Genomic DNA, 16,904 nt, shown 5'->3' with positions numbered 1-16,904 from the left:
CAACTTGACTTGGAAAAATCTATTGCCCACTGACAATTTGACGGGAATAAATGTCAAGTTTTACAGTTGGTTCAAAGAGTCGGCAAGATGAGTAGAAGATAAGGTCATATGGTCTAGATGTGTGAAAAATGAGACTTGATTTTAGTTGACAGTGGGCTTGATCATGGTAATAATAGTATTAGTTCCCCTTTGTCTATTTATGTTTTCCCTTGTATCCACCCTCTGGCAACCCTGTGAGGTGGGTAGTATGGACAATTATTAACCTCATTTTATAGGTCGGGAAAATAAACTCTAGAGAAATGACTTGAGGGTCATTCTTCTCCCCTTCCATTTTCTGGAGCCTCCAAATCATCTCTTATTTATTTAGTAGATATTTGTTTTTGCTTTCATGTGTTGTCATTGTTTCCCCCAGTAGAATACAAACGTGTTGCGGGCGGGGACTTTTATGTTGGTCACACAACTACCAAGTAGCATGGCTAGGATTTGAACTCATGTTTCCCTGAGCCAAAATCCATTACCTGTCTACCACATCGAACCGTCATTGGCTCATGGGCTTTGTACTTCTCTTACCTCTGCCCAGACTGACCGGTCCTTGCCGGTCCAGATCACAGACTCTTCCTTTTGTGGCCTTTTTGTGCTTTTCCACAAATTCACCATCCACTATTCCAACGAGCCGGGGGCCTTCCTCTGAGTCTTTCCTTGTCTTGTGTACACCAGTCTCCCGTTCACTACAACATGAGTTTAACGTGGAGCAGAGGAGAATTTGGGGGCCATGACCAATTGCCTTTAGGTGTTTGAAGGAATATTTTGTGAAAGCAGAGTCGGATTCACCGACTTGACCCTGCTTGACCCCAAAGAGCAGAACTAGAAGCTTGGTATGAAGAACCTCCAGCAATTAGATCTCCCCAGCTACGGAGCAGGCTGCCTTTGAGGTAGTGAGCTCCTCATCAGGGGAGGGATCCGGGGGAGATAAGTCTGGCTTTTAGTTAAAGGAATTCCTGCCTGATGGGAGGTTGGCCCAAATGATTCTAACCGGCATTTCTGTGCCATCTACTAACCTTCCAGGGGCTGCGCAGGTGAAATGTCAGAGTCCATCCCAAACCAGTTATCCAAAGGCAGTGTGTCTCAGTCCCATTTTCCTCACCCGGGAGGCGGGTGACTCAATGACTCTGAGGGTCTCTTGGAGCTCTGAGACTGTTCCCGAGATTCTAGGAGTCAGTTTGTGAATTGGGACATTTGTCCTCCAATCTTGGGTTTCCCATTCCCTGTTAACAGCACTAACAATGGCTGGTAATCACACCTTCCGTTTCCTCCGTGACCCGGGGATGTCATTCGTCCGGGCCAGGTGGTTTGCAGTCATGGCCGCTGGGTTTCGGAGGGCCCAGTCGGATGAACTCTACCCCAAATCTCTGTGAATAGATTCGGAGACTTCAGGACCTTTTGAACCTCCAGCCCCTGGCCTCCCACATACCTCTGGTCCTGATGGGCCCTCCCCTCTCAGGCCGTCCCTTCAGGGTGTGGGAGTGGGAACAGGGTCCTCCCAACTTTGGGATGGTGAAAAGGGCGGGGGGTGGAGTGGAGACCATGGAACATCCCCTCTTCCATGGCGGGAGCCAGGAGTATGTGTGTGTGGGAGCGTGTGGGTCGTGTGAACATCATGTGTGGGTAAAGTGTGCACATGTGTGAGCCTACGTGACCATGTGGGAGCGGATGTGTACATCTGCCCCATCAGGAAAAGGGGCTCTGCTTTGGTCCCCAAACCCCTCCCTCGGGGCTCCAGGAAGACCTCTGAGCTCCCTTCCGAGCCGCTGTTCGAAGGGCTGCCGTATCCCACCCTCTTCCCAACAGACCGACTAAGGCCAGGCCCAGGAGGCCAGTAACTGAAACCTTTAATTTTATTATTCTGGATTGCTTAATGCAGAGTTAATAGGGAGTCTGGGCAAGGGGCTACTGAGATAAATAGGGGGAAAGGGGCAATAATGCGTTATATGTGGACTGCGGGGTTGGGGAACGGGGCAGACGCAGCTACATATTTTATTTAAACACCAGGGGTTGGGCTGGGGGCTGGGGGCTGGGTGGATAGGGCCAATGACCGGGGGGAGGACAATGTACATAGTGATATTTTGGTGTCTTCAGAGAGGCCCTTGCTCCCAGACAATGGGGTCTTTGCCTCCCACTGGGACCGGGAGCCCAAACTCTGGGGGCAGATTGACCTCTCCAGCCTTGGAGTCCAGGGACCTGGGACACGGTCAGGGAAGCGGGGATTATTGTAGGGACAAGGGGGGACATGGGACGTGGCAACACCTCCCCCCATTAGCTGTTTCTAAATCCTCTCTCCACCTCCCTTCCCCGTCACTGCCGGGGGTGAAGCCCCCCCTTCATTTAGCAAAGAAAACAGGAGGGAGGAGGATGGAGTCTCTGATCCTTGCCGAGCGGGCAGCAAGGGCGTCGGTACTGAGTCTGTCCCCGGAGGGCCCTCTCCACTGCCTCCTCCGCGGATCCTCAGCTTGGTGGTGGTGGGGGGAGGCCCCACAAACCTTCCCTTCTTCCCCTTGCATACACAGCTGCCCCACATGGTCCTCAGAGGGTCTCTGCCTCCCCCACTGCCATGCCAGTCAGGGAGTCCTTTCTTGAGGCTCTGGCCAGCCCTGAGGACTGGGCTGGCACCCCAGGGCTGCACAGGATCCAGGACAGGAGTCTTCCCTCCCTGACGGAGATAAGCAAAGTCTGTAGGGAGGCCCAAAGGAAGGGCTGCCTTCAAGGGAATCATAACCGAGCAGGAGAAGAGCACCCCACTGAGGTCCTGAGTGGACAAGGTCTCCTCTCGCCCATGGGAGGCGAGTGGGGGCGGAGGGCTGGGGAGAGCCTCCTGTAGAAGAAAGGAGACTTGGCAGTCCTTGGCCTCCATAGCCCCCACCAATCCTGTGGCAGAGAGGGGAGAGGGCTGAGGAGGGGGGGCGCAGCCTCCGGAAGGGCCCCCCTCTAGGGTCTGGAGAGCGTCGTGTACACAGGCTGCTCCCAGTGTGTGGGGCTGTGGGACTGTGGCCCCGAGGGGCTGGGGTCGGAGATGGCCGTGTAGAGGGGCCGCTGAGAGGGCCCCATGTAGGAGAAGGCCGAGTAGAGGCCGGAGGCCTGGCCCGAGTGGCCATAGTAGGGTCCCGAGGGCTGGTGATCGGAGTAGTCGAACTGCGGGCGAGAGATGGATGGGAAAGCGGAGCCATAGTGGGGCAGGCTGAGGGAGGTGTAAGCGATCTGGGAGGTGGATGGCTGCTCAGCATAGTGGGGGGGCCCGGGAGGGCCCGAGGCCTCCGTTTTCACCTGGGCCTTGGCATCCACTCCGGGCGGCGAGGCAGCCGGCAGGGCCACGCCGGGTGGCTTGGAGATCCAGGCTGAGTGTCCGCTGGCCACGGCCAGGGCGCTGCCCAGCCCATAGCCGGCCGCGGCGTAGCCCCCCACGTGACCGGGGTGGCCGGCGTGTCCGTTGGGGGGCAGGTACTGGTCAAACTCGGCCACGTCGAAGGTCTCCATGTTGGACATCACCTCGTGGCTGATCTCACCAATGTCCATGGTTCCGAAGTCGATGTGGGGCTTCCCGCTCTCCCCCAGTGAGCGCCCGTCCCGCTTTGACTCTGCCTTGCTTGATTGCAGTTCTGTCTTTGGGGTGGTGGGAGGGGTGGGGGGGCCATGGCTCTGGCCTAGGGATGGGCAGAAGGAGAGAGAACAGGGACACTGAGTCATGGCGTTAGGGGGTGATCCCGGGCAGACTCAGAGCAGTAACTGAGCCCCCAGCTGTGCTCCTCACCGCACATCCCTCCCTCCGTGCACACTCACCGTGGGCCAGCAAACCTGCCTTCTTTCTGTTCTCATCTACCACCTCCACGTCCTTGCCCTCGCTGCCCCCTGCAATGCCCTCCCTCCTCAGCTTAACCTCAGGGAAGCAGCTCTTCCCCCCCAGCCTTGCCGGATCCTCTGCCTAAAGTCACCTTGTATTTTTCTGGCCTCTGTTTTGTGTGGGATGATGCACGCCACCTTCCTTGGCTAGCAGTAAGAGGGCAGGGATGCTTTTTTGGGGGTCTTAGTATCTGTGGTACCAATGCCTATCACATAGTAGGTGATTCATAAATGCTCGCTGATCGACAAGTTAATGGACTGGCATCAAAGAGCATGTATTGGACACCTCCAGGTTACTTTTCTGTGAGCCTCAGTTTCCTCATCAGTTAAATGGCAACAGTAATCCTCGACAGGATGGTCACTGTGTCCTCTCCTAATGGGAGAAGACAGTGGGCTCTTCCCCACACTTCCCCTCCATCCCTCCACAAAATAGGTCAGTTCCTTGAACACAGGGAATTTTGTCTTTGTAATACAGTAGGTATTTGATAAATGCTTATTGACTGATTAACTCAAGGAGCCACTCAGGGCTCTGTTTCTATTGTTATAAACTCTGCTGAACCAGAAGCTTCCATTTGTACTAAGACTTCTGAGACATCAGGACAAGGATTATATTATCTGTCTTCATGTCCTGGTTCTTGCGACTCTGCCTAGTAAACAGTTGGTGTTTAATAAAAGCTTGTTTCACTCCACTGAATTAGTTCAATTGAATTTAAATCTGATGGTTTATTTTCTTGGTTGGAAAAAGGACACTGACATGAGTGTCAGGCACTTCTGATCACTATAGGAACTGGAGGGACCTCAGAGACCCTCTGGTCTGGCCCCTTTCAATTTACAGATGGGGAAACTGAGACTTAGTGACTTGCCTCTAGTTGGTAACAGGCAGAGTCATGATTTGTTCACTTCTGGTATGGTACACTGTGCCAGAAATTCTACTTGCTTATCCTGCTTACTATCTGCCCAGGTTGTTTATATTGCCTCTGGGCCTCAGTTTCCACACTTGAACTCTAAGCAGTGATTCCTTGGATTCAAGAACCGTTCTTATCTAAGTTTTGTTAGCTTTGAGGGTCCCCCACACAGTGTAGGTGATTAATAAATGCTTATTGATTATTCTGGGACTTTCCTTATCTAAGTTTTATTTTCCTGCACACAGTGGGTGCTTAAAAAATGTTTATTGTTTAGCCAGTAAAATAAAGAAGTTGAACTCAATAGCCTCTATGGTCTAGGTACTCTCTCAGGCTTGTGCGGGAGTCAGTTTAAACTTCATGCTGATTGTTAAATTTTTCAGAGGGAGCATTTCCATTGGAAATCCAAAAATGCTACAGATTAGGGCTTGATTTATTGCTCTGTGGATTGTCTAGACTTAAGAAAGTGATGGAAAAAATGTTAATTTTGCAGACTAAACTTAAATGTATGCTCCGTGAGTTTATTCCCCGTGAAGAGAGCCGGCTGTTAAACATTTACCAGACTGACGTGCTTGCCTAACTGTAACTTCCTTGTCCAGAGATCCCGGTGTCTTTCTGCCATTTTTCTAGAATATTTTGTCCGGATCTCTCTTATATTCTTATCGCACCCTACCTCAAATTAGGTAAATTAGAGATCTACCTAGTAGATCAAGTAGATTGAAAACTTCCTAAGGGCCAGCGCCCTATTTATTTTGAATCCCTAGTGGGGAGCAAAGAGCCCTGCATACAGTGTTCAATAAATGCTCACACAATTCTACCCACTGATTCCTTATGTCTCTCTAGCATTTAGTCCTCTAACCTGACCCCTGTTTTATCTCTTTTGAGATTTTCTTCTACTCCCGCTCCCTCCATTCAGGAGGCTCTGCTCCTGCCAGGCTCCATCCTGGTACTTACCTTTGCTCAAATGCCCTCCCTCTCTTTTTTCTGCCCTCCCTCCTCCCTTCCTCTTTGCCCCAAGAGCTCTTGTCCTTCAAGTCCAAGTTTAAGCACTGCCTCCTCCAGGAAGTCTGCCGACCTCACAAGGAGTCCCTAAGGTATTTGGGAGAGTCTGCTCCAAAACATAGCCAGATATTTGGATGTAGACTGTCTCCAGATGTTTCTTGGGCTTGAAGGCTGGAAGCCAGCTGCTTCTGTCCTCTGTCTCCTCTCTAGCTGTCTCTGTCTTATCTGTGTGTCTCTGTCTCTCCTCTCTCAATCTTTCTTTCTCTTGCTCTATGTCTCTCCTTCATTCCCTCTTCCTCTCCTTTTTACCTTCTCCTTCTCCCTCTTCCTCTACTTCGCTCTCGGTTTTTTCTCGTTCCCTCCCTTCTCTCTGTTTTTCTCTCAGTTTCTCTTTCCTCTCCTTGTCTCTCTCTCGGTTTCTCTTTCTCCTTTTCTCCCTGTGTATTTCTCTCTGTTTCTCTGTCTTTCTCTTTTCTCTCTTTGTCTCTATTTCTCTCTGTTTCTTTCTCTCTGTGTCTCTGTTTCTGTCTGTCTCTCTTTCCTCTCTCTGTTGCTCTCTTTCCTCTCCTTGTCTCTCTCTCTCTGTTTCTCTTTCTCCTTTTCTCCCTGTGTATTTCTCTCTGTTTCTCTGTCTTTCTCTTTTCTCTCTTTGTCTCTATTTCTCTCTGTTTCTTTCTCTCTGTGTCTCTGTTTCTGTCTGTCTCTCTTTCCTCTCTCTGTTGCTCTCTTTCCTCTCCTTGTCTCTCTCTCTCTGTTTCTCTTTCTCCTTTTCTCCCTGTGTATTTCTCTCTGTTTCTCTGTCTTTCTCTTTTCTCTCTTTGTCTCTATTTCTCTCTGTTTCTTTCTCTCTGTGTCTCTGTTTCTGTCTGTCTCTCTTTCCTCTCTCTGTTGCTCTCTTTCCTCTCTTTGTCTCTCTCTCGGTTTCTCTTTCTCCTTTTCTCCCTGTGTTTTCTCTCTGTTTCTCTGTTTTCTCTTTCTCTCTTTGTCTCTATTTCTTCTGTTTCTTTCTCTCTGTGTCTCTGTTTCTGTCTTCTCTCTTTCCTCTCCTTTCTCTCTTTCTCTTTGCTCTCTCTCTGTTTCTCTTTCTCCTTTTCTCCTGTATTTCTCTCTGTTTCTCTTTCTCTTTTCTCTCTTTGTCTCTATTTCTCTCTGTTTCTTTCTCTCTGTGTCTCTGTTTCTGTCTGTCTCTCTTTCCTCTCTCTGTTGCTCTCTTTCCTCTCCTTGTCTCTCTCTCTCTGTTTCTCTTTCTCCTTTTCTCCCTGTGTATTTCTCTCTGTTTCTCTGTCTTTCTCTTTTCTCTCTTTGTCTCTATTTCTCTCTGTTTCTTTCTCTCTGTGTCTCTGTTTCTGTCTGTCTCTCTTTCCTCTCTCTGTTGCTCTCTTTCCTCTCTTTGTCTCTCTCTCGGTTTCTCTTTCTCCTTTTCTCCCTGTGTATTTCTCTCTGTTTCTCTTTCTCTTTTCTCTCTTTGTCTCTATTTCTCTCTGTTTCTTTCTCTCTGTGTCTCTGTTTCTGTCTGTCTCTCTTTCCTCTCTCTGTTGCTCTCTTCCCTCTCTTTGTCTCTCTCTCTCTGTCTTTCTCTCCAGCACAAACTGGGAACGAAGAACACTGGCTAAACAAATTAACCGCTGTGTTTTTCTCCTTGAACCCAGGCCTACCTTTTGCCAGCACAACCTTTTTTATGCTGTGCCCACCCTCCTAATAGTGGTTAGGGACATTGCCTGGAACAGGACCGCAGGGCTCCCTTGTCTCGGTCCCGTTAGAACCCCCCGCCCCGGAGGAGGCCCCGCACGCAGCTGACTCCCTCCGGGCTGTCACAGACAGTGCGGCCGGGCGGGGCAGCCCCTTCCTCCCTGGGCCCGAGGCTCCCCAAGGGGCAAGTTCCCCCTCAGGTCTGGGGTTCCTCGGGCTCAGAGACTTCGGCCTCCCGCCAGAGGGACTGTCCCAGCCTCGCGCCCCGCCCTGGCCTTCACCCGAGCCCCCAAGTCTCCAGAAGACGAGGGCGCAGCCGAGCTCCCCAAAGGGACGCCGGGCTCTAGTTCCTCCCCCCTCTCCCGCCCCCAGAAAGGGCCTATCAGGGCGCGAGCTTGGGGCTCCTGGGCCGCGCCCCGCTCACACCCGCCGTGCAGCCCCCGCCCCGTTCTCACCTGAGGAGTGCTCCGGGTTCCCGTCGGACATGGGGGAGCCCTCGCCCGGGTGCCTGTGGTCCAGGTGGGAGTTCTTGTAGTGCGCCTGGATGGCGGCCGCCCCGCCGGGCTCCCCCTCGCCCGGGGCCTCCCCCTCCCCCGAGGCCGCCTTCCCGTTCTTCCTGCGCCGGGGCTGGTATTTGTAGTCCGGGTGGTCCTTCTTGTGCTGCATCCGCAGGCGCTCGGCCTCCTCGATGAAGGGCCTCTTGTCGCTCTCGTTCAGCAGCCTGGGGGCCCCGAGGAAGAGGAGGGAGGGGGCAGGAGGAAGGGGAGAGGGGGGTGGGGCAAGAGGAAGAAAAGGAGAGGGTGGGATGGGGGGAGGAGGAAGAGGAGGGAAGGATGGGATGGGATGGGGAGAGGAAGGAGAGGGAAGGGTAGGATGGGGACAGGAGGAAAAGGAGGGAAGAGTAGGAGGGTGGGATGGGGGCAGGAGGAAGGGAGGGGGGTGGAAGAATAAGGTAAATGTCGCATCTTGGAGGCCCGGAGCTCATCAGCAGAAATCCTTTGGGGCGCTACAGGGGCGGGAGCGTGGATAACCACTGAGAGATCCTGCCTAGTCACCTGCGAACTGCGGGGTCTCGGGCAAGGCTCCCAGCCTCCTTCCCTCAGTTTCCCGGTCCGCAAAGTGAGAAGGTTGAACCAGATGATCCCCATGTCAAGGGCTCCGCGGAGATGCCCGTTCGTACCCGTATTTATTCTCATTACTCTCGCTGCCGCTAGGGAGGACCCGGCCCGCTTCTGCGGGATCTGGGGGGGTCAGGCTCCCAGAGGTCATTGAGGCCGCCCCCTCCCCCAGGCACGAAGGAAGCGCCCCCAGAATGCCCCAGCGCGCATCTGAGTATCCAGGGCCGGGGAGCTCACCACCGGCCTCCCTGTCGGTTTCGCTGTTAGGAGACCCGTCTTTCTGCTCCTTCCCCCTCCACGACTCCTTGCTCCTCCCCTAGGAACCCAGCAGATCAAGAGTAACCCCCTTCCCAGCCTGGGCCCTCCATCCAGAGATCATCCATTATGGCCCCCAGGTCTTTCCTTCTTCTTTCTCCCCCACCCCCACCCCGAGCTGGGACGTTGGGAGGATGGCAACGGAGAGGACTGTGGGAAACAGCGGCTCTGAGCCCTCACCACCTGGGAGGATCTGACCTCCGGGGCAGAGAAGGGAGCACTGGTCTGGGTTGGGACAGGACTCATCCCTTTCCTGGCTTCCAGAACCTGGGCTCAGTGGGCTCTGAGGAAGCCATCCTGCCTTGGCAGACAGAAGGGCATGACCCTGGGGACCAGGGCAGGGATTCTCGGGGTCCCTGTCGCTCTCAATGACCCCACCCTCCCAAGCCATTCTCAAACCTGGGTTCTTCTCCCCACCAATTCCCCTCTTGGTCTCAGGAGCTGAAGGCTCTCTGGCTGTTAAGACCCCAGAGTTTGGGCAGGCACCCTGCCCCGTCTTTCCCTCTGAGGGCTGAGGTTCCCAGAACTCCCCCGACCTCCAGAGATCTTTTAGCTCATCTCTCAGCTGCCAGGAAACGAGTGCACGAGAGAGGCTGGGATTTTGCTTGCTGAGGCCCATGGGCTCCATCCCAGTGAGACCCTGTCAGAGCCATTTGGTATCTGAGTGTGTGTCTGTCTCCCTAACAGAGGCCAATGTTTGCTCACACTTGGGACTCCCCCTGAATTTGAAGTAAAAAGACCTGGGTTCAAGGAGCCTGGCTCTGCTACTTGATTAGCCCGACTTCCTCATTTCCTGCCTCAGTTTTCTCATCTGTGAAACAAGGACTTGACTAGTGACGTCCCAGAGTTCTCTCTAGCTCTAGCAAGGAGGGGAGGGGGAGACAGACTAGGAAGAGAAATTTGTTGTTATGGGAAGGGACTGGGTGCAGAGCAGCTGAAAATTGGGTTGTCCCCGACCACTCAGGGGAATAAGGAACAGTGTCCTGGCGCTCCGACCACTGTCCTACCCTGCCTCCTAACCACTGTACTACCCTGCCTCTGCCATGACTGGGGACAGAGAGAGCCAAAGGAAACTCACTAGAGGACCTTTTCCTTCCTTTCTTTCCCAAAGCCTTCAGAGGGGAACAGGGAGGGGTCTTTATGTGGAAGTGACCCATTTCTAACTCCGGGGGCAGAGACGAGAGACTGGGAGCACCCTAAGTAGCGAGGATATAAGGCAGCAGAGAAAATGCCAGACATGTTCATTTATGTGCCAGTTTCTCCGGGAAGGGAGCCACTGGGCAGCTGTCTCCCCCCCCCCCAGCTTTATGCCTCCCCCTCCCCTACCAGCTTTGGGCCCCCTCCCCCACTAACTTTGTGCCTCTCCCTTCCCCCTGCCCCTGCCCGAGTGTGAGGGCGGGGCCATGCCGGGTGTCCCTGCCTGCCCAGCATTCCTAGGGCCAGCATTCCTGGGAGACTTTCATTCCTGAGCCTTAAATCTCTGAGCTGCCAGGCCCTGGCCCGGACACCAACTGCTCCTCCCCGCCGCCAGCTTCCCCAGCCCTGCCCTCCAGCCAGCGGCTCCAGGGCCCGGGTTCGAGTCCTCTCATGCCATTTGCTACTCGTGTGAGCCAGGATAAACCACTTCTCTCCAGGCCCCGGATACCCCCCCTCCATCCTATCACCCCCCATCCCTGGTATGTGCCGCCCATCAGCGCCGGGGACTTTGCTACTGTCTTCTGGGCCCAGAGCAAGGTGCCGTATGGGCATATGCCGTTCGTAAGGGAGACAGGGTTTTAATCCTGCCTCAGATCCTCTAGCTGTGTGATCCTAATCGAGTCATTTCATTTTTGAGCCTCAGTTTCCCCATCTGTAAAATGGGAGTGACCAACTGGGTCAAGAGGAGACATGAGATTGTGTGTGTAAAGCACTTTGCAAATGCTTGAAGTGTTCTGGAAAGTGAGATATTCTTATTTTTACCCAAGGGTCTGTAACCTCCAGTGTCACATTGCGACCCTGTACCATTACAGGGGAATATAAGACAAGAACAACAGCAGCAACGATAATAATGAAGCTGACAGAACATTTATATGACGCTGAAGTTTACATGTAAGCTCATTTGATCCTCACAACAACCCTGGGAAGTAGGGGCTGTTATTATCCATATTTTATAGATGGGGAAACTGAGGCAGACAGGGGTTAAGGGACTTGGTCAGAGTCACACAGCTAGTCAGTGTCTAAGGCAGAATTTGAACTCAGATCTCCAGCATCCCTACTCCCTGACCCTGACTCTGTCCCTGACTAGCCTTAAACACAACCTGAGCCTCAACCTCAGCCCGAGTCAGGGTCTGCCTGGGGATTCCAGCCCCTTGTCCCGAGGCTGACATCCTTCTAATGGCAGAAGGGACTTGCCGACACATTCGTCTGACTGTTCTCCCCTTGAGGGAGGTCACTGGGACCCCCGGGCAGTGACTTGCCCAAGCTGGCGCAGTAGCCAGCACCAGGGACCAGGCGCCTGTGGACTGGCCCACTCTGCTCTGGGCGGGGAGCAGTAGAGGAAAGGGTTTGACTCTGTGCCCCGTCCCTGAGTAGCTCACCAAAGGGACCCATTCATGAACACAGGGAAGTGGGCTACGCTTCTCCCTGGCTCTGGTTCCCCCGTTCCCTGGCCTGGGCCACTGGCCTTGGCTTCTGAGCAGCTGGGATCTCAGGGAATTTCAGGTTAAGAGGCAGAACTACATTTGAGACGCCCCGGTGGGACCCTGGACGCTCCCCCAGCCCCCAAGGGTGGGCACCCAGAGCTCTCACCCACTCCCGATGTACCCGTCTCACCCTTTGGGACAAGGACAGGAAGTGTCCTAGATAAGGGGTTTGGGGGCCATTGGGGAGGTCGGGATCTCTCCTCCCACCCAATCCCCACTTCTGGAAAGCTCCAGGAAGGAAATCTGGGTGGGTAAGTAGAGGCAACCCCGGCTGCTTGTTTCCCTCCCTGGGCACCTTCTGCCAGACTGAGGCTGCTTGCCCTTTCTGGGTATCTTCCTGGAAGGCCGCCCACCCAGTGGTGGGAAAGGGGAGGTGTTCCTGGGGTCTCAGCCCTGTCCCCCGGGGTCCTGAGCTGGCAAGTCCCAGGGGGCTCCCAGCAGCCTCTGGGGAGCGGCCATCTTGGCTTTCTGACCCCCGCCCCAATCCCTGGACACACAGAGCTTTGGGGGCCTCTGGCTCCCGGCCTGCTAACCTCAGGCACTGAATGTGTCTGCCAACCCGGCCTGCGGCAGTCCCCCACCCCCTGCCCTGCCCCCAGCATGCAGTCACACCTAGCACTCTCCTTCCTCATTCCCGTCCTCCATTACCCGGCCCAGGCAGGAGCGCACCTTGTGACCAGACAGGGCCTAGGGCTTGCCCGTCGCCAGGTCCTGGGTGGGAGAATCTAGGGGGGGATGGTGGGGAGGTTGAGATCTGGACGTTGGGATTGAGGGGGCAAATCTTGGCCCGGAAGGCCCTGGGAGCTCCCTTGATCCCTCAGCTGCCAGGGCTTCCTCTCCCCACCCCTAGCATCTGTTATTTAGAGAGTCTTTTCCAGTTATACCGTCAGCTTTTCAAGGGGCAGGGACTGGTATGTCTACCTTTGTAACCAAGCTCGGCACACAGAAGGCACTCAATAAATGTGTGCTGATTTTGTTAATTGTACCCTCAGTGTCTAGCATACAGTGGGTGCTTAATAAATATTTGCTGTTGTATCTGCAGGGCCTGGTACACAGTAGGTGACTGATAAATATTTGTTAATTGTATCCTCAGTGTCTCGCATACAGTAGGTGCTTAATAAATATTTGCTGTTGTATCTGCAGGGCCTGGTACACAGTAGGTGACTGATAAATATTTGTTAATTGTACCCTCAGTCCTAGCATACAGTTAGTGCTCAATAAATGTTTGTTGATTGATTATTTGCAGTGCCTGGTATAGGGAAGTGCTTAATAAACACTTGTTGATTGTATCCTCGGTGTCTAGCATACACTGAATGCTCAATAAATGTTTTTTGACTGATTATCTGCAGTGCCTGGTGTAGAGCAAGTGCTTAATAAACACTTGGTGTCTAGCATACACTAGGTGCTTGATAAATGTTTGTAGATTGATAGAGTAAGCTACAGGCCCCAGTGGTTTAGAAAGCATTTTCCTTCCAACCACTGATGCAAGCCGGGTCATTGGATCGTTGGCGGGGAGCTACCGGGACCTTCAAGGCCACCCCAAGGAGGAACCTGAGGAAACTAAACGACCTGCCCAAAGTCATACAGAGAGCAAGAGGCTGAGGCAGGATTTGAATCCAAGCCCTGACCCCAGCCCTGGCACTCCGTGCCCCACTGCCTTGCTAAGGTGTTTCCCCAAAGGGCCTGGGGCGGCGGTTACTTGTGACTTGCTTAGGGCCCCTTCCCAGCTTCCCCCCCCCCCCCGCCAGCCCCTCCCGCACGCTAGGACAGAGGGCCCGTCTCCCCAGGCAGGCTTTGTTGCTCGTCCCCCGGTGGTCCCAAGGGGCCAGCGGCTCTGCGGGGGCTCTGGGTACCCCCTCCTGCCTATCCCCCGAGCCTTGGGACTGCCATGGAGGGCAGCTCCCGGGCTCGGGACAGGCTTCTCAGCAAACCGCCCTGCAGCAGGGGCCCAGAGAGCCCTGTGGTTCAGGACTGGCTCGGCCATTGTGGCCTCTGGTCCCAGGCCTGCCCTTGGAGGGGTGCTAGGGGGGCAGGGCCCAGAGGGTCTGAGCCAGGGCCTTTCTGTAAAACCCCCTCTCCCCTCCTTCCCCTCCTGGGCTACCCGGTGGGGGAATGGGGCCAGGAGTGGTTGGGTTCAGGCCCCATTAAATCTGCCGGGGGTCCAGCCAAAACCGGAACCCAGAGCCTGACGAACTAGGCGGGAGGAACCGGACAGGGAAATGGAGGGTCGGCACTTTGGCCACTGGGAAGGCCTCGGGCCCCGAGGTGGCTCCCTCCTCACCTGGGGGCTTGGGAATGAGGACCCCCAGGTTCAGCTCGCCTCCTGCTCCCTAACACAACCGGGAGGCCCAGGAGTGCGGTTTCAGGCTGGAATGGAGGGAGCAGAGGTGGGGAATTGTGGGGCAGGGCAGTGCGCCAGCAGGGACCCGCCCTAGTCCCCTGGTCTGAAGACCTGCCCTTTCCAGATACAGGCTGGGGGAGGGGCCCCCGCTTCGGTGGGTGAGGAGGTCGGCTGTCCCAGCTCAGCCTTGGGGGGCAGGGAGCCCGCCAGGGAGAGAGAGGGGGCACTGGCAGGGTCCCGAGAGGAAAGATGGCGCCGGGGTGGGGGGGGCAGCAGGTCCCAGCAGGAGGGCCGCGGGCAGGGAGAGAGAACACAGCCTGGTCAGGAGACAGTCCCTGACTGGGGGTCCGCTGCTAGCTCTTCCTTCTTAAAGGGAGAAAGGGAAACCTGGGAGCCGGCTGCGGCACATGACGGGGGATCAGGCCCGGGGAGCCTGTGCCAACTGGTGCCGAGGATGACTTGGGGCTGGCGGCCGAGGCGCGTGTGCCCGGGATGGTGGCCATGGCAGGGGGCAGTGACCGTGGGTCCTGCTGCTTCTCACCAATTTCTCTCTTTCACGCCCCGATCCCCGGGATTGTCCCTAGCCCAGGACTAAGTTGGGAGGAAAGCTCCCGCCCTTCCTTCCCCTTATGCATGTCCCCCGTACATAGTCCCCTACCCTTAGTCAGCCATCAATCACAGTCCCTCAGAACTGGGGGAGGGGAGGAAGGGGGGGCCCAAGCTACTCCTGCCCCCCACAGGAGAGGGCAAGGGCCAGCTCCTTGCTCAGTGTCGCCCAGTGGGAAATGGCGGAGTCGAGCCTCGGCCCGGAGCTTCCGCCCAATTGTCGGGCTTCTTGTCCCCCGGCCCTGTCCTGCTCTCAGGCTTGGGAAATGGGGGACCCTGCGGCTGGAGAAGGCTGCCCGGGGACGGGGACGGGGGGAGGACTCGGTCTCTCGTGTGTAAGGTGGGACCGTGGGACCAGAGGGTCCCTTCCCAAGGGCTCTTGGGGGCTCGGGGACCCCGCCGTCCTGCCAAGCCACCCACGGTCCCCAACCCAACCCAAGCCCTCGTCCCCTCCTTCCCGCCCCATCAGAATACCAGCCACTAGAGGGCACTTGGGGGGCCCTGGCCTTGGGGAGAGGCTCCCGGAGGCTGGGGTCAGGTCCTGGGGGGGGGGCAGGCGGACTTCTGGGGGACGGGAGAAGGAGGCAGAGAAGGCCGGGCGGGAGACAGCCTTGGGTTAGTCAGGGCCGGGCTCAGCTTTGGGCTCTGCCGGCTCAGTGCCCGCCACCTCGGACCGCCGCCCTCCTGGGCCTCAGTTTCCCTGACTTTTCCCGCGGCCCCCCCTCGCCCGGCGCAGCCACTCACCTCCACAGCTTCCCCAGGGTCTTGCTGAGCTCGGCGTTGTGCAGGTGCGGGTACTGGTCGGCCAGCTTGCGGCGGGCGGCCTGCGCCCACACCATGAAGGCGTTCATGGGCCGCTTCACGTGGGGCTTGCTCTTGCTGCTGCCGTTGACCCGCACGGGCATGGGCACCAGCGTCCAGTCGTAGCCGCTGAGCACCTGGCTGACGGCCTCGCGGATGCACACGGGGAACTTGTCGTCGTCCACCTCGGGGTCCTGCTGCTCCTTCTTCACCTTGCCCAGCTCCCCGGGCGCGGGGCTGGCGTGCAGGGCCGCGCCGTCCGGCCCCAGCGAGGGCCCCCCGGGGGACAGGCAGCGGGGGTCCTCGGAGCCCACCGGGCTCAGCTCCACCTCGGACAGGTCCTGCTCCTCGCTCATGGCGCCGTCTCCCTCCGCCTCGGCCTCGCCCGGAGACCTCTCGCCTCTGCGCTGGGGGAAGGCGAGAGGGAGATGGAGCGGGAGCCTCCCGCTGCCGGGGAGCACCCACGGGCCCTCCCTCCCCGGCCTGGCTCCCGGCCCGGCGGGGTGGCAGGAGGGAGACGGGCCAGAGGCTGGCCCCCAGCTCCCACCTCGCGGGCTGAGCCCCAGCCCCGGCCCAGGGGAGCTGCCGCAAGTCCCTCCCAGACGGCAGAGACCTCCCCCTCCCCTCGCCCCGTCCCAACCGCCCCTCGCTGTGGGTGGGTGCGAGGAGGCTTTTTGTTTGTTTCTGCTTTCAGGTGGGGCTTTGTGGGGAGAAGGGGAGAGCAGCGGGCTCCCCGAGGGCCCCAGGCTCCCCGAGGGGAAAGTCCCACTCCCCCTCCCCGCCCCTCTCCCGCCGCTGCCCCGTCCGGCCGGGCCTCACCCCCCGTTCCCCCTGTAGAGGCAGGTGGCCCAGAAAGGGCCAGGGCCCCCTCTCCCCGGCCCGAAAGGGGGCCCCCAAGGGGAAGGCAAACCAAAGAAAAAGGAAACCGGGGAAACTCACCTCGGTCGGCCCTCCCAAGGCCTCTAAACAACAAGGTCCCAAACGGAATAACTCCAAAACCCGGGGTCTGGCTCCTTCTCTTGGGCAAAGGGCAAAACCCAAAAACCCTCAAACTCTACCATCCCCAAACAACCACTTCCCCAATCTCCCCACCCCTCCCCTGGAACCCACCAACCCAACTTTTCCGGCTGCAAAGGGCAAAGGGAAAGGAAAGGGAAAAAAATCCCAAACTCCCTTTCTTCCCCGGCCCTTTTCCCTCCAATCCCCAAGCCCCCCTCCCTCCCCTCCCCTTCCCTCCCTCCCCTTTTCCACCGGGAACCCCCGGGTAAGGCCCCAAACTTGCAAAAACCCCAAACAAAAACCCCTTCATTGAAAACCCCTCTCAAAGGGTTCCCAAAGGAAACCTTCCTGGGGTAAACCCCCTCCCACCTTCCCCAACCACTCCCCTTCCCAATCAACCCCTGGGCGTAAACCCTTGGGGGAAAAAAAAGGGAGGGAGGGGGCCCGGCTTCTTCCGGGCTCAGACCCGTGGCCCAAGGGATCACCCACCTGGGGGGGACTGGAGCTGGAAAGGATGTGGGGTGTTCAAGGGCAGAGTGTCAGTGCTAGGAGAGCCTCA

General features: G+C 56.5%; 1 protein-coding gene across 1 annotated transcript; it reads right to left on the bottom strand.

The window, feature by feature from the left end:
- Positions 1 to 1,872: 1,872 nt before the first annotated feature.
- SOX10 (SRY-box transcription factor 10) lies at positions 1,873 to 16,295 on the bottom strand. The gene is made up of 4 exons (XM_031941251.1): positions 16,286 to 16,295; positions 15,290 to 15,748; positions 7,940 to 8,205; positions 1,873 to 3,695 (listed from the first exon to the last, which is right to left on the bottom strand). The coding sequence occupies exons 2-4, from the start codon at positions 15,700 to 15,702 to the stop codon at positions 2,983 to 2,985; spliced, it is 1,392 nt and encodes a 463-aa protein (XP_031797111.1). The 5' UTR covers positions 15,703 to 15,748; positions 16,286 to 16,295; the 3' UTR covers positions 1,873 to 2,982.
- Between the last annotated feature and the right edge of the window lie 609 nt (positions 16,296 to 16,904).

This window comes from Sarcophilus harrisii, chromosome 5 (assembly GCF_902635505.1).
Source record: "Sarcophilus harrisii chromosome 5, mSarHar1.11, whole genome shotgun sequence".
Taxonomy (NCBI): domain Eukaryota; kingdom Metazoa; phylum Chordata; class Mammalia; order Dasyuromorphia; family Dasyuridae; genus Sarcophilus; species Sarcophilus harrisii.
The sequence above is the reverse complement of the archived record's forward strand: the minus strand, read 5'-3'. Positions and strand labels throughout refer to the sequence as shown.